The sequence below is a fragment of the Ursus americanus genome, chromosome 20, assembly GCF_024610735.1.
Source record: "Ursus americanus isolate L20-20 chromosome 20, mUrsAme1.1.p, whole genome shotgun sequence".
Taxonomy (NCBI): Eukaryota; Metazoa; Chordata; class Mammalia; order Carnivora; family Ursidae; genus Ursus; species Ursus americanus.
Window position 1 is genome coordinate 48,531,490 of NC_142146.1, and position 21,129 is coordinate 48,552,618.

The window sequence follows — 21,129 nt, forward strand, 5'->3', positions numbered from 1 at the left end:
CCTAACACGCCACAATTTCTGTAAGGTAGCGACAGTGCTTAAGATAGTGTCTCACATATTTCGGATACTCAAAAAAAAAAAAAAAAAAAGTTGAAAGAAAAAAAAGACATTGTTGGAATACAATAACTTGGTAAACAAAGAAATTACTTAAAAAGTAACTAAAAGCTAAGAAAATTGACTGGGAAGCAATCACATATGGCTGAAAGTGGGCCCCAAAAAAAAAAAAAGAAAAGGTAGGATAAACCAATCTTTGAAAAATGGTCCTATTTAGATTGAGAAGGTAGAGATGAATTTCAGAGAGAATGGTATGATAAAAAACAAAAAAGAAGTATATTTACAAAAGCTATAATTACACCATATTGGGGACATGGGCTCAGTACACAGAAGGAAACCTGGTATACTGAAGCTATATTACCAAGATTTCCTGTAAAACATCTAGTTAGGATGCAACTGAAATGTATTCAACTCAGACAGAAGTGATCTGGCTTCCCAAGTTGTGAGAGAATGAGATGACCTAATTTTTGCTTCTGAAAGTACCATCAGTGGTTCTACAAAGGACAGACTCAGTGGAAAGCAGGAGTGGAAGCTAGAAGACTCATTACGAGGCCAAGAACACTGAACAAAATAGTGGCTTGCTCTGTGCAATAACTGTTGTAGAGACAAGTGGTTGGATTTAGGATATATTAAGAAGGCAGAGCAGACAGATTTGCTGAAATAAAGAAATATCAAAGATAAATCCTGTTTTTGCCTTGCAAGTGAGTAAATGGTAGTAACATTTACTAAAATAGTTTGGGGAGAGGGTAGAAATCCGGAGTTCCATTCACAATGACCCATCACGCAACTAGCTACAGATGGAAATAATAATGAACAATCTTTCCTGATTAAACTTTTCATCTATCTACGTCTTATTTTCCCAACCAATATTTCCTAACATCATTATTTCTCCAGATTCCCATGGCAATATGCAAAACGCCTTCTGGGAAACGGGCTAAACAAAAAAAAAATTTTTTTAAAGATTTTATTTATTTGACACAGAGAGACAGTCAGCGAGAGAGGAACACAAGCAGGGGGAGTGGGAGAGGAAGAAGCAGGCTCCTAGTGGAGGAGCCTGATGTGGGGCTTGATCCCAGAACGCTGGGATCACGCCCTGAGCCGAAGGCAGATGCTTAACGACTGCGCCACCCAGGCGCCCCTGGGCTAAACAAAATTTAATGAAGAGTAACTTTCTAGTTACTGTGTACATCCTTTTATAGCAATCAGCCTATTATTCTTCCAATTTCAAGATGACTTAGATAAGCTCCCCTTCATTAAAAAAAAAGTTTGCTCAATGAACAAGTTAATTTTGGGCTGACTATATATATATATTTTTTTTTTTTTTTAAAGAGAAGAATGTGGTAAGGTGTGAAGATAAATGGATAACGCCAAAAAACACTTCAATGAAAACAACATAGATAAAATAGAATGATTTAGAAACGGAAGCCTAAATGACGATTTAATTACATACATTCTGTATCTAATATGAAGGGTGCTTTTAAAGAAGTTACTAAAGACGTCTCAGACTTATAGCAAGAAAACTTGTTTAATTAAAAAAAAAAAGATTAAAAAATTAAAGTTCCGAACCAAGGGAGTTTTAATGCTTCCCTTACTACAGATCTTCAAGATACAAATCAAATGGGCAATCACCAACCTGAAGAGACTAAATCAAACCATGTTTTGAAATTTCTTCTATTTCTAGGATCCTAAGTTTCATTCTCAAAGAGAAGCTGCTAATCAATAGAACTCTCCCCAGCTCAACATAAAAACAAAAAATCCCCTGGGTTTAGGGCTATTTTAATACTAAAAATGAAAGCTAGACTATTCTTTTGAACGACCTACATTCAAAATAGTGCTTGACAGCTTTTATTCTGCGCAAACGTATATGTTATGAAGGCGGCCGCGGTTTTCGAGCTCTTCAAGCAAATAACTTAAATAAAAGTGGCCATAATTTTGCTAATAGAAAGGGTGGCCAGGGATACTATGACAGTGACACCCCAATAAAGTTAATTTCGGGTAGGACCTGAACTTAACATCTGTTTTGTTCACAGTTCTCACGTCCTTAAAAGCAAAATTCAGCTTGCATAAATCCTAACTGCTTCGGGTCAGATGAGCATGGCTAAAGAAAAACGACAAAATATCCGCTACCGGAAGTTTTAGCAGAATACCTTTGCATACTTCTTTCCACTTCACACAGCACATGCACCAGTTAAGATACAACAAAAAAGGCAACGAAAAGGTTAGGGGCGGCGGAAGGGGAAAAAATGTCTGTCCTGTCTTATCCCTCTCCACTATCGAGTCTCAGATTTACCTCCTGCCTCTCCGCTTCCTTGTTCTTCTGTCCCTGTTTCTTCGCATACCACAAGCCGATTTCGCGGCCTTTCAGGTGCCCGGGATGTCGGCCTCGGCCGCCTCGACCACCTCCTCCTCCGCCGCCGCCGCCTCCGGAGCCTCGGTTCCCTCCACGGCCTCCTCCATGGCCCCCACCATAGCTTCCTCCGTAGCCCCCGCCGGAGCTGCGAGGCCCACCATCCCGACCCCAGTTCTGATGGTAATCATAGCTCATTGTCCTAGCGGACTACAACTCGTGAGAACCTGCAACCGCTAGAAATGGCGCCCGGGCCCGGAAGCGGGTGCACGTCCGCTTCCGTTTTGCTTCCGGCGCCCAGCGCGAGAGGGAGGGCCATTGGAGCGTCACAGCAGCTGCTTCCGGTGACGTCACGGGCGGACGACCTCCGTGATCAGTAAGGTGGCGAAGGTGAAGTCCCGTTTGATCTGCCCTCTGTTGTCTGCCTTTGTACCTGTGGACGGAGAGCGAGAAAAGCCTCGCAGGTTTCCTTTACCCACGCCCAACATGTGAGGAAATGGGTTTTTGTTTTTACTTTCTTATTACCCGTAGTGAAATCCGAAGTTTGCTTCCAATTAGGCTCTGGAAAGGAGGTACTATTGAACCTGTGGATGGGGGCATTTTCTCCTAAAAGTCTCCAAAGAACCTGGGGTTGGAGGCGTTTTCTCCTAAAAGTCTCCAAAGAACCTGTGGATGGAGGCGTTTTCTCCTAAAAGTTTCGAAAGAAAGGAGTTCTTTTTTTTTTTTTTTTTTTTGGTAGCTGCCTCTGGAAAACAGGTTGACACCTGTTTCAAATAAGTATAAAACTGTTCCTGCCTCTCTTAAAGGATTGTCATTACTTATTGCCTTTATCCAACAGCGTAACAAGGAGCATGGCTGCCAAAAATATTTTTAAAAAAATGCTCTTAGGCAACTTAAATAAAAAGGCAGTTGAAGATTGATATGTTCATGTGAAGCCATTTATTATTGATTGACCAGGCCACTTAGTGTCTAGCACAGCTGTTCTTGAATAAATCAAGTGACTGGGCCACACAGACCTGAGTGTTCACCAGGGGACATCCAGCTCATTTACATATTTTAACTGATTTAAAGGTGCTGGGGATACTGAACAAGACAAGTGTGGCATTAGCTTTCATTTGTTTACAGTTTTGGAAAGGCAGAAGAAATGACTGTGCAATGAGTAAGAAAGGAAAATGCTGTGTGCTCTGAAGCGGTCCAGACTACATCTCTGTGGCATAAAAGTTATTTTGAGCAGAGGCTTGAGTTCCTGAAATATTTTAACTGCCTAAAAGCAGAACCTCCCAAAAGAATTCAAAAGAATTCAATTGTCATAAATCCCTTCCCCTGGGAGAGAAACTGACAAAATTGACTCTTATCACTGGAAACGAAATCAGCATCACACCTAAGCAGGAATTGTCACAAGACTATTATATATTCCATCTATTCTCATAAGAGCCTGATTTTCCTTCCTAGAAGTCGTTTTCCCATGAGTATCTTTCTCCTCCTCCCCTTCCCTATTAAGATAATATAGAAGCCCCAAGTTCCAACCTTCTCCTTGAATCACATTTTTATATGAAGTCCCACAGGTATGTGATTAAATCTGTTTCTTCTCTTGCTAATCTGTCTCTTGTTTTAATTTTCAGGCCCCCAGGAAATAAACCTAAGAGAGTAGAGGAAAAGATTTTCTTTCCAAACAGCCATTAGATGTTACAGCAAAATAATTTAATTTTAGAGTCCGGTAAGTCCTTTTTAAGGAATGCGAGGTTAAGCAGTGACTTTTGAGATAAGTAGACTTCAGCCAGGCTAATGGGGAGTCGAGAGATTGTTATAGGTGGAAGGAACAATGTGTGTGAAGAGAGATGATAAAATGTTGGGAGAGTGAGGGGCGCTTGGTGCCTCAGTCAGTTAAGCATCTGCCTTCAGCTCAGGTCATGATCTTAGGGTCCTGGGATCGAGTCCCATGTTGGTCTCCCTGCTCATCGGGGAGTCTGCTTCTCCCTCTCCCTCTGCCCCTCCCCCTGCTTGTGTTCTCTCTCTCACTCTTGCTTTCTCTCTCTCAATTAAATAAATATAATCTTTAAAAATATATATATTGTAGAGTGAGAAAAATCTACCGTTAAACTTAAAGACTGTTGGAGAGGACCAAAGAGGTAGAAAAGAGCCTAATCATGGAGGACCTTACATGAGAACAGCAGTAAACTTTAAGTAGGAGAGTGATAATTTTTGGCTGCTTTGAAGAGAAAGGAATGGAAGAAGCAAGAGTGGATATGGAGAGGCTAGTTAAAAGGCCTTCCCTTAGGGGAGGAAAGATGGAATATGGAAAGGACTGGTTAAGAGATATTAGGAGATAAATAATGTCAGAGTTGATGATTCACTGGATGTGGACAATTAGAGGAAAGGGTCAGATAACTCCTGAGTTTGAGATTTGAATGACTACCAAATAAAGAGATACCATATCCTGAGATGAAGAACACAGGATGAGGAGGTTTTTTTGTTTTTTTTTTTAAACTGGAAGAAGAGTTGAGTTAATGCATTTAAATAATACATGTGGAGTTTGAGGAGCCCATGAAACATACAAATTGAGATGTCTGGAAAGTGGTTGGTTACATGAGTTGAAAGCACAGAGAGAGAAGACTGAGATGCGTTTTGGTAGTCCTTGGCAAATATGATTAAGACTATAGGAATGAATAGTTCCAATAAATATATTGGAATTCATTGGGCATACCTACTACAATAAGTATGTGAATTATTCCGTAGGTAAGATTGGGTAGGCATATTGGGGATTGTTGGGGCAAAATTTGAAGAAAATAGTGTGGATTGTTAGGTGAGAGAGTTTATGAACTGAATGGTTCTCCTCAAAATGTATATGTTAAAGACCTAACCCCCAGGGTAGCTGCATTTGGAGATGAGGCCCCTAAGGAAACAATTAAATGAGGTCATGAAGTTGGAGCTCTAATCTTATAGGATTAGTGTCCTTATAAGAAAAGATACCAGAGAGCTCATTCTCTCTTTCTTCTGAAGAAAGGCCATGTGTGAACAAGCCAGGAAGGGTGCTCTCACCAGGAACCAAATCTGCCAGCACCTTGATCTTGGACTTCCCAGCCTTCAAAACTGTGAGAAATAACTTTCTGTTGTTTAAACCAGAATAATACCATAAATAACTGGTACTTATTTGTTTATAAATAGTATTTATTTATTAAACCAATAAAGTGGTTTAATACCACTGAAACCTGTGGTGTTTTACTAAGGCAGCCTGAACAGACTAATAGAGTAATAAGACTAATAGAGAGTAAGTTGGGAATGCCTAGCATTTGCTAAGTATTGGGCTAGGCAGTTCACGTTTGTGATCAGCAGAATAATGACTCCCATAGACGTCCACATCCTAATCCCTAGAACTGTGAATATGTTAAGTTACGTGGCCAAGGGAAATTATGATTGCTAATCAGCTGACCTTAAAATGGGGAGATTATCCTAGATTATCTAGATGAACTGCATATAATTAAAAGTGTCCTGCAAAGTGGAAGAAAGAGGCAGAAGAGAATTTCATAGTGAGGTAGTGTTATCCCTATTTACTGATAAATTCTGTTATTTCTCTTCACTTCATGTTTGTTGATCCTAAGCAGAATCTTAGTTATCAATTTAAAATTATTAATTTTTCCTGACTTCTTTAGCATGAATTAATATAGTATTGCTTGAGGCTATTGCTTGAGGCAGATACTTTAGAACAAATGTCACTGAGTAAAAATCTGCGCAAAAGGAAGATTAAGGAAAGACCACAAAGATATTAGTGGGAAGAAAAGTATCAGTTGATACTTCGGTTTTTGTTTTGTTTTGTATTGTTTTGTTTTCCTGCTTTGCTTGCAACCAACAAGAATTCTTAGGTTACCTAATGCCAGAAAACAGAAGGAGTGACTGGCTCATTATAATTGCCATCGTTTCTCTTGCTGATGCTCCGCTTTGTCCTGTGCTCTGGGCAGGCCAAAAGATGTCTTTCTTAAATGTGCTCTCCACCGATCATGGGCTGGGCACAGAATGCAAAACCATTGCTTTCAAACCCACAGAGTTTGGTATCTAGGCCCACAGGCATGGGCCTCCCAGTCCAGCCACTTCTGAAATGCAGCAAGGGCGAGCCACACAAGACAACACCACTATGGGAAATGACCACAGTTTTCCCAGTCTTAGGGAATCTCTTCTCCATTTTCCTTTCCCCAACCCTGTGCAACAACTCTAGTGTAATTTTTCATGGGTCTCATGTTCATGAGGGACTGGGTGGGAGTTTTTTTTAGTGTTCCTCTTGGAAAATGGAATCCTTAATGGGCTCTTACCTCTTCTTGGTGGTGGGGAGAGGAGACATGCTGATAAGAGTAATCCTAGATGTATAAAGATCTGGCTGTTTTGGGGTGGGGTAGGGGACATGGAGAAAATGGCTCTTTTCAAATCAGGAAAAATACAGGAGAATTATTAAATAGCGCAATAGAGTATCTTGTCACATAAAATTTTGGAACTCAAATTGGGAAAATATTAGTTACATGGAAAGAGAATTTGTGGAGAACATTTCCTGACTATTTATAATAAAATTATAAATTTACTTAAAATACAACTCAGATGGACAAGGAAAATGTAAGATTTCATCATTATCATCATTATTTATTACTGATCTAATGTCTAAATTCCCTTCTTGCTAGGCAACAATAGTGGAAACATCTTAGAATTGCTAGCTAATTTTCCTTATTTCAGGTAATTATGAAGTTTTTCTATTAGGCCTTTTTCTTTGTTCCCACTCTCTTAGGGGAAGACTTAATACCTGGGGGCTGGAATCATTTGGAGACCTCTTCATTGAGAGAGGGACCATTGATCCTGGTTTTTGCCTGGGACTGTAGCTGGCAATGGGCTGGAACACTTATGTATAGCCTCTCCGCCTCTCCATTTAGTTTCTCTGTGTGGTCTAGTTTTAGCCTCCTCACAGTATGGCAGCCTGGTTCCAAGAACGATTGTCACAGAACAAGGTGGAAGTACCTGATATTTTTAGTAACTAGCCTCAGAAGTCACATAGCAACTAGTTACTAGTTGAGATGGTAATAGATGTCCACCCAAGTTTAAGGGCAGTTAGGTCTCATCACACTATGGAAGGTCAAATTATAAGAAAAGAATGTGGGATGGGAGATATTGTGTCCATCTTCAAAAGATACAATCTGCTCTAAGTGCTAATGCAGGCCCTCTTCAAACCACATGGTACCACCATTTTGACAGTTTTACAGATGTCTTATGTTGTATCACAGACACATCTGCCGCTATCCATATGACAACTAGAAGTAGGAGAAAGGATGATATTTATTGAGTGCTTATTATATGTCAGGTACTACGAATAGGCATATTTTCTTCTCTATTTTATTACAGTTAGAAAGTCAAGGGATGAAAGGATTAAAAAGAATGAGACCTCCCCAAGGCAAGGATACCACTGTCATTGATATATTTCATGAGAAAAATGTAGTCTTACGAAAGTTAGAAAAAACTATGTGTCTGCAGCATTATTTATTCCTCCTTGCTTTAAAAGCTTCCATTTTCAATCACTGAAACTTCATTTATATGTTTATCAGAGACACTTTTGAAATACTAAATCAACATATTTTCAATCCTCTCCCCTATAAGTTATGTTCTCCAGTAGACATTTCACAATTATAACTCCAGAGAGGGGAGAGTGTGAAGTCTGCCTTAGGAAAGATCATTTGAAGGAATTAAAATCCCTAATACATAGGAAGTAAAAAAAGAAGGAAGTCTTATTATAAGAGAGTATGGGTGGGGGGTGGAAAGGAGGGGAAGATATGTTTAAATTTTGACCTCCCTTCTTCAGCTCAGCTTTCAACACATTTCCCAATTACAGCTTTGAAAGCACACCATATTTTGAATTTTTAAAAAATCTCTGGTTATAGTTTTTAGTATAGCCAGTGTTAGTGCTAAAGAGAAAAGTTAATTATTGAATCCCTGCATTCCCCTGGAATTCTGGGAGATTTTACTTTTTCATTATCTGAAATTGATCTGTCCTTCTTTATTCCAATTTTGTCAGCTCCTATCACCAGTTTCCTTTTCTGACTTTTACAGAATCTTTTAGGCAAGTCAGGATTTTTTCCTGGTCTTCATTCTAGAATTGATAAACTGTCTTGATCTAAGAACACCAAACCTGTGTTCTACCCAGATCCATCAAGGGTATCTTCTTGAATGAAAAAGAGAATCATATCTTCATCATAGTAGTTTCCATATAACACAGAGAAGTTGTAGATCCTTAACCTTCATTTAGTATTTTACAATTTTATAAATAGTGGTATGACTAAAAGTTTTTACAGATAATCTTATCTGCCGGGGCTCTCTTTTAATCCCTAATCTTTCTAACATCCACTCAAGAATAACTGAGCTCTGCAGAGTAAGTGTAGATCAAACAGTGGTAGGGTCAGAATCAGAATCAGAGGTTGAAACTAAGCCTTCTGATTCCTAGCCCAATGCTCTTTCCACTGTACAGCCAAGGTATTTACACACTTGAAAGGTTATAGATTGTGGATATGTCAGGTAGAGTCTCTATAGAAAATAGCAATCTTAAAACAAGGTAATTCAGGGAACATTTATATATATACATGTTAAAAGTATGTATACAAGTACCAAAGATCTTTTAAAGGGATTATAAAAGATTTCATTAAGCTGAAGTTAGTAGCAACAGAGATGTAACTATTTCTAGGCCAAAGGTGGATGAAAAAAGGGAGTGAGTACCAGCATCCTGAAAGAAAATGGTATAGAGTCAGCTTTCTATAAGATGCAGTGTCTGCTGGTAAGGGTAAGATCCAGTCCAAGGTGATTTTTCAGGGAAGGAGGAATAAATATCCTGGCCTTACCCTCTTCCTTGTCTCTGATCTCTTGTTGGAAGTCCCCATTGGCCAAACCGAGTGGCAAGCAGAGAGAATTTGCTTCTGTCTGTTTACATGGTTGGTGCAAGTTGGTCTCTTGGTGCAGAGAGTAGGATGGAGAAGAGTAGAGAAATTTGCATAATCAGTGCTCTGGTCCAGAGCATACTTTGATGCTTTTAGTTGCAGTGAACTGTAAATATTTCAATAAGAGGCAGAGATCAATCAGAGAATTTTCTGTCCCTTTATTCTCTATCAAATGCAGATATTATCTGCTTTCAGCCTCCTCTTTGAATTTAATTGTCCAAACATTCAATGGCTCCAGAGGCACTGCTTTCTTTGTGATCTGGGGTATTTTACAGGTAGCAGTAGGAGTGGGGGGGTCCTCACCTTTAAGTTAAGTTTCTGAAAGCATGACATACTTGTCCTCCTTTTATTACCTTCTTTCAGGGTAGGTCTTGATGATATCCAATCATAATTTTCTTATTTCACTCAAAATACTGAAAGAATTTTTTAAAAAAGATTTTGTTTATTTATTTGACAGAGAGAGAGACAGCCAGCAAGAGAGGGAACATAAGCAGGGGGAGTGGGAGAAGAAGCAGGCTCCCAGCGGAGGAGCCTGATGTGGGGCTCGGTCCCAGAACGCCGGGATCAAACCCTGAGCCGAAGGCAGACGCCTAACAACTGAGCCACCTAGGCGCCCCTGAAAGATAATTTTTTAAAATGCTCTAATAGAAATATAAAAAGCAAATGAGGTACTTTTAGCAGGAAGTGAATAGGCATTACCTAGTTTCCTTTTTAGTTAACGTACGCATCCTGTGTTTTGGGAAAAGAAACATATAGATTAGATATAACTTGCTTCACAACTATAGAGTGATTGTGTAATTTATTTTCCAAGTCCGTAAATTTAAAGAGGATGCTATTAATTGTTTTGCCAGAAAAACAGTTGTAAATTGGGACTATCCCAGGCAAACCAGACATTTTGTCATCGTAACAATGAATTATTGTCACTGTCTGCTAATTCCATCTGTTTCTCATGAAAAGAAAAAAAAAATGGATTCCAGGATCCATATTATAAAGATTTTCTTGAGCATCTTGCATAACATTCTTTCCCTTGAAAACTACTTAATCTCATTAAATTAGTGGATTTTTCTCTGTCTAATGTAAGCAGACAATCTGGGAATTTAGAAAAAAGATGTGAATGAGTACTGTGAAAAAAATTTTTAATCAATGAATTTTCTTCTAAATAATGAAAATGTCAAGTCTTAAGGCTTCTATTAAGCAAGTAGATATGTGTCTTTACTACTGTAACCAGGTGACCATGAATTTGTCCAAACCCTAATATTTTTTGACCCTCACATTTTAAAGCTTCTGGGAATTGTATTTCTGCCAAGTGGTAGAAACTAAAATTTGCTTCCTAGATATTTTTTTTTCTTTTTTTCCGGAAAAATTACTCAGTGAGACTATGCTTATGTGAAGGTAAAGATTTTCCTCTGTAATAAAGTGTTTCAAGAGGATGTGAATCCAGGAATCTAAATTGTTCTGCATAATATTGCGAAAGATTGTCATTTGTGGTCATTTTGTACTGGGATTTTGACTGCCCAATGGCAGCAAGTTCCTGCTTATTCTTGAGAAGAACTTGTGTGTTTGTATATGTCAATGTTTGTTCATGTATTCTTTATGCATTTTGAAGCTGAGATCCCAAGACTTTGGGAAAGACATCTAAATATGATTTTTCTTTGTATTGTAACTGGAGATGAGATCATATAAACAAATTGACCTAGGTTTGGAACAGTATAGAAGGTCTAGAGTCAAGGCCAAATAACTCAAACTTGGGAAGATGTACCATTCTTGGATTATGGTATGCATCTGACGACACCGTGGTGGGGGGGCACCATTTACGTTCTTTTATAGTATGGTGTATGATTATCTAGTTGGGGTCATAGCATGTGGCAGAGACTGGCTGCTAGCTGTTCACCAAATTTAGGTGTCTTCTTCCTGTGCTCCGATAGATATATATCTCAGTCTCTTTTGAAGTTAGGGATGGCTGTATACTGAGATGTCTCCAATGTAGCAGAAGCTGCAGTGGCTGAGGCGCTGCTTTTCCAGGCCATTCCTGGAGGAGTCCTTGCAGGATCTTCCAGGCCCTTTCTCCTCCTGCCAGCTTAATACAGATGAGGGTAATGATCATAAATGAAAAGGTGGAACTGCAAGATAGAAAGAGATAGATAGACCCCTGAACTATATCTTAGAGGAGAAAGCCTCAACTGGTAAGGAACATTCATTTCACTGCTGCTGCTTTTCTTCAACTCTGTCTTCCAAATCTCGCACAGATGCCTCTCTCTGGCAGATGCTAAACCTGAAATAAAACTTGCCGGCAAGAGAGAATGGAAAATATAGTTTTCAGGCTTCTAGCGTCTGTGATATATAGAAGACATTAGAAACATTGGGATTTTCCAAGGTATTAACAAAAAATAGATGCCAGAGGTAATTTTTTTCCTTAAGTTACCGGCTCCATAGAAAAATATTTAAGAAGTGTGTAATTTATTTAGTTACGAGGGAAATCCTTCCTATTTATTGAATCAGAATACAATACCATCAGCATCTCCACTCCTATCACCCTAATCCTAGCAAATATCATCTCTAACTCAGATGCTAAAAAGCCTCCTGTTTCTTCTGTAATCGTATTTGTACTTGCATAGTCTTTTCTCCTTGACAGCAGTAGACAGCGATTTTGTATTCAAACGTGTCATTCCTTTGCTCAGAACCCTCTGATCACTTCCCACCTCATTTAGAATAAGATTCAAAGTCTGTACCTGGTCTGCAAGGCACTAATAATCTGCCTCTCCCTGCCCTTATCTGTCTTTATTTCCAATCACTTTTTCTCTTTCACACTTGTCTGCATTTACATTGAGCTCCTCAATGGTTTCACAAAATACAAAAGGCATACTTCCACTTCTGGGAACTTGATGTTACCTTTGCTAGAACTATGATTTCCCTAGATACATAGTATGTTTTATCATTTTATTTGACTGATGAAATATTACCTTATCAGTGAAGCCTTTCCTAACTAAAGTATTTGAAAAAGCACTCCTTCCATCATTGTCCCGTTATTTTCATTTTTTTCTTATCATTTTTATTACCTCTGCTACCTACATTCTGTCAATACATTTAGCATTACCTGAGATACATACATGTACACACGTATGGTGTGTAAATGTATAGTGTGGACCTTAACCCCGTGCAAAAAGAGGTCTCTCCCCTTTTGGGGAGGTTGCCTGTAGGCCCCCGAAGCATGTCACTTTGTAAGAGTGACTTTGTTTGTCTGGGACCATGGATCAGCCAAGTAGTAACAGTGTGCTTTAGGGTAGGGGCTTTGTGTTATTCCTTCTCAACTTGACTTCTTTAGGAGCTGGAAATCAGTCATGTGAGCAGTGAACCATGCTTACCACTACTCCTACCATGATGGAGTCCCAACAAAGACTCCGAACACCAAGATTCAAATGAGCTTTCCTTCTTGGCAGTACTCCTTATATGTTGTCTTACATTGATGTCTGGAAAGATAATGCTGTCTATGACTCCATGGGGAGCAGACAACAGATGTTCCACATTTAGACTTTTTCTGGATTCGGTTGTATGTGCTTCTTCTCTTGGCTGATTTTAGCCTAAATCCTTTCCCTGTAATGCACTATAACTGTGAGAATACAGCTTTCTGTAAGTTCTGTGGGTCCTTCTAGGGAATTATGGAAACTTATAGTGGTTTAAGGGATATCCTAAACTTGCAGTTGGTATCGGAAGTGAGGGAAGTCTTGTGTGGCCTGTGTTCTCTAAATTTGCAGTTGGCTCAAACTCATTTCATATGTGTGTCAGTGTGTGTTTTGTTTTTGTTCACAGTCATGATCCTAAGTACCTAGAACAATTTCTGGCATATAGTAGGCATTCATTAAATGTTATAATGAATAAATTAATGGAAGTAGTTGAATATAATAAGAAACTAAGAGAAAATCTAATGAAATCTAGTAGTAAAGAACCATGTTGACAAAAAGCTTCCAAATAATGTATAACTAAATGGTTTTTATTATATTCTGAATAATGCTGTGGTCTTCAAAATGGTTGCCTCTGCCAGTCACAACTCTTTGGAATGATACATTTTTTTATATTAACTGGGAGTCGTAGATATTATGTCTTTTCAGTTTGTAGGAGTCACCACCAGATGGTGATATTTTTATTAGATAATAAGTAGTTTTCATCTTCAGATTCATCAGTTTATGGAGAAAAGAAATCAACTATATGAAATATAGTACTTACTGCTAATAAAATATAACAGGGTAAGCTATTTAAATATAGCAGAAGATTTCTGTGTGGGTATTTCCTATATCAGAAACACATTTTTACAATCATAATCACTTTAAAGAGTAAGTAGACTTTATACTGATGTAGCTTACTTACCCTTACTCTTTCTAAACAAGGATTCGGAGGAGCCATTCATGCTTAGTCATATCCCCTATAGACACGATGACAATATGGGACTCAATCCCAGGACCCTGACCTGAGCCAAAGGCAGATGCTTAACGGACTGAGCCACCCAGGCATCCCTACCTAATCCAGCAGAACTTTTAAGTGTATCCAGTGTATGGTTAATTCAATAGCTAAGGGCAGTTAAATGGGAATATCTTAGTTTTTTTTTTTTCCAGTTCTCCCAGCATAGGCCCAAGTCCAGTGAAAATAAAATAGTACACAGGAGGGCAAAGGAGTATTACAGTCTTCCAGTCCAGTTCTTGTGCTCTTTAAATCTTGATTTCCATAATCTTCTCCTATGCATTAAAGAGCTGTGCCAGTTATAAAGGATTTATTTCTATTGAAATCTTTATTATTTTCTTCAGTTTTATTATGATTCTGTTTCTAATTTCCTTGCTGCCAAAAATTGTACTTTAAAGCAACAAAATCATCTTTCTCTTTCATAAAATTACACATCTAAACTTGATATATCAAAGCTTACCTTTTACAAAGCATTATTAGAATATTCAGCTTTTGCTTTTGGAACAGGCATTCAGTGCCATTAATTTATAGTATTTGATTGATCAGGCCATTTGTCATTGTGTTAAAATAGCCCTCCATAATGGGGCACCTGGGTGGCTCAGTCCGTTAAGCAGCTGGCTCTTGATTTCAGCTCGGTCATGATCTTAGGGTCCTGGGATCCAGCCCAGCTTACAGCAGAGTTGGGCTCTGAGCTCAGTGGGGAGTCTCCTTCAGGATTCTCTCTTTCTCCCTCTACCCCTCCCCCTGCTCTCTTTCTAAAATTAATAAATCTTTTAAAGAAATAAAATAGCCATCAATTTTAGGGATATAAAAATCCTATTAAATAAAATATTTGAATTTGAATTTGTATGTTATGCATTATTTGAGGTTTGTTTTACAAACTTTACTAATGCCGTTACCTTTGCTTCCCAAGCTTAGAAGAGGAGACATTGAGAGATTAGAGATAAAGTCCTTTGAAATAATTGCTTTGAAAATGAGTTCTTGATGGCAAAAAAAAAAAAAAGATCTTCTGAAGATGAAACCATCTGAAAGCCCATATCAAGTTATTTAGAATTCTGATTCAGTATAATAAAATAGAAACCAAAATAAATCATTTAAAAAATAATTCACCCAGTCTGTAAGTAGTAAATAAGATATGTGAGTGAGGTGTGGTGGTGCACAAAGTCAAATACCATGTAAAATGTCAACCCAATAACTTTGGAAAATAAACATTTAAATAACACATTTAATGTATGTTTAAAGAAAAATCAGAATAAAGCATTTTGAAGTAAAATCACTTCATAATTTTTGAAATATACATTACTAATATTCTGACAAGGTGATTCCTGCATTTTTGCAATGTAACACATTTTAAAATTGGTGTTGAAATGTATACCTTACACTCATTTAATAAAATATATTGAATTTGCTTGAGATACACATGCCTTTGAGAAAAAAACTAAAAAGCACCTAAAATTAGAACAATATACAAATTTTCTGTACTTCAAGAATGGCTAAGAAAATTCGCCAAATCTGCGGCTTTAGAAACACACTTTGATTTTTTTACTGAGTGGATTTTCCTCTGCTTTACCCAGAACTTTGTTAATCTAATTGAGCATACCTCACAGAACTTAATCTGGCAGTACTTTTCCCCAATTTCCATTCAAATTAAACAATTCTAGAAATGATAATGTGTACATTTACAACCTTTTCCAATAATGTTTGAGTTATGGACTACTAATTCCACTTGTAACACACAACATTTTGTTTCAGGGGAAGTCCTGACATAATGAAAAGATGAAAGGAAAATACATTTAAGAGAGAAAGGAAGAAAAACATTTAGTAAGCGATTTGTACTTTATAGAAATGAAGGAACAACTATTTACAGACTATGGGCATGCATGTTTCAAAGTTGGAAGCTAGTTAGTTTGCCATTTTATATGAAAATATATTTCTTAGACATGGGTGTAAAGCTAAAGCAGTAACTGTAATAAGCTTGTTTTGCCAGGCACGTGTAGGAAAGTCTCTTTAAATACAACTCCGAGTTTGGCTACATTTCTTCCATTCGCAAAATATCTTCTTACCCCTTGCAATAAAGGCCAGCTTTATGTGTTGAAACATGAGCACGTGAACAATATATTCATTGAATTTATGCAATTTTTTGTTTACTCTGAGGATGACCAACAGGCAAAAACATTAGTAAAAGAGGCCGATATTTAATCTAGAAAACAGCTTTAGGAATTAGATAAGAAACAGATCTTTTAATTACCACAGTGTGTGATCTACAGGTAATACATCAAAAGCACTTAAGTGTTTACGCTATTTCCAGCTGCTTGCCCTAGAAACAGTTAACTACTAAATCTGTAATGCTTATGTAAACCAACAAGTAGTAAAGGAAGTAAAATAACCTCAGAACAACAGTGTTAGTTTAGCAGTTTGAACTTGCAGACCCATTCTTGCCTCTAGTGTTAGTTTAGCAGTTGGAACTTGCAGACCCATTCTTGCTTTATTAGACCAAATGATCACTAGTTACCCTTGCTTTCTTCCTCTCTTTTTCTGTAAGCTTTATTTAACAACTGGATTTCCTCCTGGTAGCCATCCTTCTCTTGATGCTGCCTTTTACTGTTCTGCCTGTGTGCTTCAACAGTGTCCGGAATGGAGATGTTGATATCACCATCGGGATTACTCGTGGGTAAAAAGAGAGAGTATGAGGCTGTTTCCCCTAAATCACAAGAAACAAATCTGTTTTCTTTCCGTGAGTAGCGTAGGGATGGAGATCTGACCTGTGTGGAGGACTGGCTGATGTTGCTAATAATTGACACAGTGTCCAAGGCTTCTTCATTATCACAAATTTCAAGAACTTCCAAGTGTATTTTCACACTGGTGTCGGCAAATGTGGAGGGAGAATCTTCTGAGTTTGGTTCGTGGCCAACACTTTTGGATCGATAGACTTCTATTTTCTTAGAGGCTGGGGTTATTTTTTGTCCTTCTGCACTTACCTCATAGGTAGAAAGAGAGAGGGTTTTCCCTGTAGGCGCTTGGAGAGACACAGTCCCCTGGAATGCGCACAAGGGAATGGCAAGGGCACCACCAGTGCGCTGGGGATAAAAACAAAATTGTTACTATTGAAAACTAGTTTCTGAAATTAGGCCATTTAGAAATTCATTTTATTCATCAATATGATAGAGTTTTTTTTTTTTTCTATTTCAGACCCATTTCCCTAGAAACCTTTAGCAATGGGATTTAAATTTTGCCATCAAAGCAATATAGTTCAGTTTCTCCCAAGTCAAATATAACATCTGCATGAGGACAGTCAGAAACCTTTCTTTGAAGATAAAGGACATATTCCCCTAGTTTAAGGCCAAATTTGTGTATTGATGGGGGCAGCAGTAGATGCTTCCAAAGGCAGAATGTGGGCATAAAATTGAATGCTTAGTTATAATCTGGAATTGCTTTTATGGTTTTGTCACATTAAAAAGTTAGAAAGAAATGCAGACTGTGTTATCAAAATGCACTTTTTTTTCTTGTTTAGTGTGTCACAGAGAGTGATAATTGTGAAACTATGATTCAGATTAAGTATAAAGTATATTTCAGCTGCTAGGTTTGAGCATTCAGAAGAGGAACCAAATTTCCCCAGAATGCTGCTACACTGTGCCTACTTTTCCACGAAGAAATCACAGTCATTAAAGTAAATCCAATAACAGAGAACTCCCCCACATCTCTGCAAAAACTTTCTTGAAGGTTAGAACCTTTTATATTTTATTTAAAACTTCGTATGTTAAGATTTTTAAAAATCTGTACTCACCACTGATAAGTGCTTAAGAAATGAGAGAAAACAGACTAAATCTTATAATGGCCTATATTTTATATTATTGATTCACATCTTCATACTTCCAGTTGATTTGCTTTCTTTTTTGATTACATGTTAGTCTCAGAAGATACCAAACTTTTGGAGCAATGTTCTCAAAGCTTGGTCCCCAGACTAGTGTCATCAGCATTACCTGATAACTTGTAAGAAATGCGGAGTTTTGAGCCCTATCCCAGACCTACTGAATTAGAAACTTTGGGGGTGGGTTCCAGCAATCTATTTTAACAAGCTGTCTAAGTGATTCTGTTGTGTTGTAAGGTTTGCAATCTCTAACTAAAGAAATGTTGTAGTCCAGAAAAAGAAGAGGAAGGAAGTTGGTTAACAGACACTTTTTATACATGTGCCAATTACCTAAAAAGCTGAGTTACTAACTGGATTGCCTTAAATGTGTCTTTACAGGGGGATTGGCATGAGGGCTCATGGTATTTTGCCAATTTAAGATGATCAGTCTTCCTGTTTGCCTGTAACTGTGCCAGCTTTAGCACTGAAATTCTTGCATCTCAGTTCCAGAAAAACCAGGATAGCTGGTCACCCTATTTGCCTTGGGCATTTTGTATCTGGACCTATCTTTAGAGTACATTTTGATTTATTTGATTTGAAAATAAAACTACATATATTTACCAGCAATCCTATTTCTGTAAGTCAGTTCCACCATCAAATATCAACACGTACTATTGTTTATTTCAGCACTGTTGTAAGTCCCTGAATAGAAATAACCTAAATGTACTGGAAAATGTACTTGAAAGAATGAAGTAAAGCTATAAGTTCTGCCTGGATAAAATAATTTCAATACATTTTGAGTGATAATAGCAAGTTGCAAAACATATGTAAAGTATGATCCAATTTTCTTGTAGAAAAACATCTACCAGAAAACAGCTCAGCAAATTATACATGTGTAGGAATAAAAGATGTATGGACAAACAGCACACATATACTAGGCACAGAAAAGATCTGAAAGGCTGCATTACAAACAATTATTTCCTCTGAAACTGGATGGGGGGAGGACTTTAACTTTTATGTTTTATATATCTAAATTGTTCGATGATGATGATGATTTTGCTTGTGGAAGTTTATTAGGTAATAGAGGAGGCAGAGAGTGCAAAATATTACTAGAAGGGCATCCAGGGAATGGGGTAGGGTACTGAGTGTGTGTTGTCTGTGATGATAGCTCAGAGTTCAGTTTGGTACTCAGTTTGGAATTTGTGCTGCATTTGGGGTTTGTGAATCAACACTCTGCATTTGGGGTTTGTGATATTTTTAGGTTTGGAGTGAGGAGACAAGGTGGGTGCAGGGGACTGTCTCAAAATTTTGCCGTGATAGTTTGATTGTTTAGAATAAAAATCCCAATTGGGGTAGAGTTTATTTTCTGTTCAAATTTTTAAAGAGTAGCAGATGGCACTTTCGATAAGAAAAATAAATATTTTAAATTATCAGAAAGGAAAAGGATCATCTGGTCCTCAGCAGACAAAATAAAGTGACCAGGGTCTGTAATGAGTCAGATTCTCCTCACTAATTTTACTGCAAAAACTATTAAAAATATTTGAGTCCAAAAATCTGTCAATGTATATGTTAAGTTCAAATAAAGAATCCCACTTCAGGAAAAAAAAAAATTATGTAATTTGAGTTACAAACTGCAGTGTAATCCACAGATTTGAAAGCCATTCAAAAAGTTGAAGAATAATTTCAAAATGAAACTAAAAGCATTAGATCTTAAGTGAAAATTAACATTAATTTTGAGGAGATAAAACAAAAAACCCTATTTTTATTGATTTAATTTATCTTCATCTTTGTACTAGGTTGACTAGTGTGTCCCCTCCAAAATTTATATCCATCTGTACCTTGTGAATATGATGTTATTTGGAAATAGGGTCTTTTCAAACATAAACTAAAATGAAGTCATAATGGATATAGGTGGACCCTAATCCAGTGACTGGGGTATCCTTTTGAGAAAAGAAATTTGAACACAGACTCACATAGAGGGAAGATGGCCATGTGAAGGAGATAGCACTTAAGAGTTATTCTATTGTAAACCAAGAAAGGATGGCCCTGCTGACACCTTGACTTTGAACTTCTGTCCTCCAGAAATATGAGACAATAGATTTCTGTTGTTTTAAACTGTCTTAAGTTTGCAGTGATTTGTTACAGCAGCCCTAGGAAATTAATACAATGTTTTGTGCAAACACAGTAATGAAACATTTGCAAAGTTCTGCAGCTGTCCTTTTTCTTCTGGAGAATGGAACTGCATGGTATTTTTATCAAATCCATGTAGAATGGAATCTCCTCCAGGGAAAGGAACATTTCCCTGTGGGTCTTTATTTTCTCTACCATCTATACCAGTGCCTGACACATGGTGGGCCCTCAAAAAATACTTGTTGAATGAATAAATGTGTGGATGAATGAATGAATCTGCAACATTGACCTTGTAGATTTTTTAGATTCCATATTTTAACTTCTAAAGCAGAAAAAATATCATCGTTCAAAAGTATTGCTGTTTAAAATTTATTTTTTTATATTTTAACAGCCCTATATAACAAATGATGATAGTTACAAATGCATCAAAAGGTGATATTAGAACATATCCTTTTTATAAAAATAAAATAGAATATTATGGGACCAAATTGTATGTGAACGTTTACTGCATGATTAAAAAAAAATGATAAGATTCAGAGAGCATAAAACTAGGCATTTCATACTCTCTGCTTTCTTTCCATTTAATAGGCTATGAATTAGCATATGCTGTCAGGAATAATGTTAATCCATTATTGCTGTACTCCTGAGCGTAGGTGGCTGGGAGCTTTTTTATTTGGAAATGAAAAGCAGTCTCTAAACCTCACAGATGCTTCAGGAGGAGAGAACATGCCATGTAAACACATTAGCACAAATAATCCGCTCTGATAATTGATTCAGACTTACTGACCTTGGGCATATTGAACTTTTTATTTCTTCACTATAAGCCTCTAGGTGAATTCAGGGTGAAATTATAATATAAAAGAGTTGCTCCAAATTTCTCTCCTAACAAGGTGAGGTATTGTGTTATCTGAATCACTCAACTTAAGAAAGACCTATTATAACATGTAAAATCGTAGCACTTACCAGAAACCACAGAGTTCTGATTTCTCATTTTATAAAGGGAGAATTGACAGCCAGAGAGGTGAAGCCACTTTCCCAGGGTCACGCAAGTAATAGTAGTAAGACAGGTGTCTTAATGCCCAGTTAAGTGCTCTTTTCCAATGTGCCATGTTGTCACTTTAGAATCAATCTGCTTTAGCCAGGATTAGATCATGGGTTTTCTGCCCCGGAAGCTAGAATTCTATCACTAACTCGTGAATAATCCAAGTGACTGGCAATTTTAATCTAAATTAAAATCATACAGATGATTTTTGGGTTGTTTAGGTGACTTTAAGGCATCTAAAAGTACAAACATTGAGAAATTAAGTCAAACAGACCATCTAAGATGGTTTAGGGGAAAAGAG

General features: G+C 37.5%; 2 protein-coding genes and 1 long non-coding RNA gene across 4 annotated transcripts in view; 1 reads left to right on the top strand and 2 right to left on the bottom strand.

Annotated features, from left to right (window-relative positions):
- DHX36 (DEAH-box helicase 36) overlaps positions 1-2,667 on the bottom strand; it is a 52,546-nt gene extending 49,879 nt beyond the window's left edge. Inside the window, exon 1 of the mRNA XM_045812242.2 lies at positions 2,345-2,667. Within this exon, the coding sequence (XP_045668198.1) occupies positions 2,345-2,599 (255 nt within the window). The 5' untranslated portion in view covers positions 2,600-2,667. The remainder of the gene's footprint in view (positions 1-2,344) is intronic.
- The window catches only part of LOC123801944 (uncharacterized), a 327,897-nt gene continuing 309,410 nt past the window's right edge, over positions 2,643-21,129 (top strand). For both annotated transcript variants that reach the window (XR_006782380.2, XR_015727900.1), the window contains exons 1-3: positions 2,643-2,889; positions 4,024-4,118; positions 5,402-5,493. This is a non-coding gene — a long non-coding RNA (uncharacterized LOC123801944). The remainder of the gene's footprint in view (positions 2,890-4,023; positions 4,119-5,401; positions 5,494-21,129) is intronic.
- The window catches only part of GPR149 (G protein-coupled receptor 149), a 55,057-nt gene continuing 50,241 nt past the window's right edge, over positions 16,314-21,129 (bottom strand). Inside the window, exon 4 of the mRNA XM_045812251.2 lies at positions 16,314-16,886. Within this exon, the coding sequence (XP_045668207.2) occupies positions 16,314-16,886 (573 nt within the window). The remainder of the gene's footprint in view (positions 16,887-21,129) is intronic.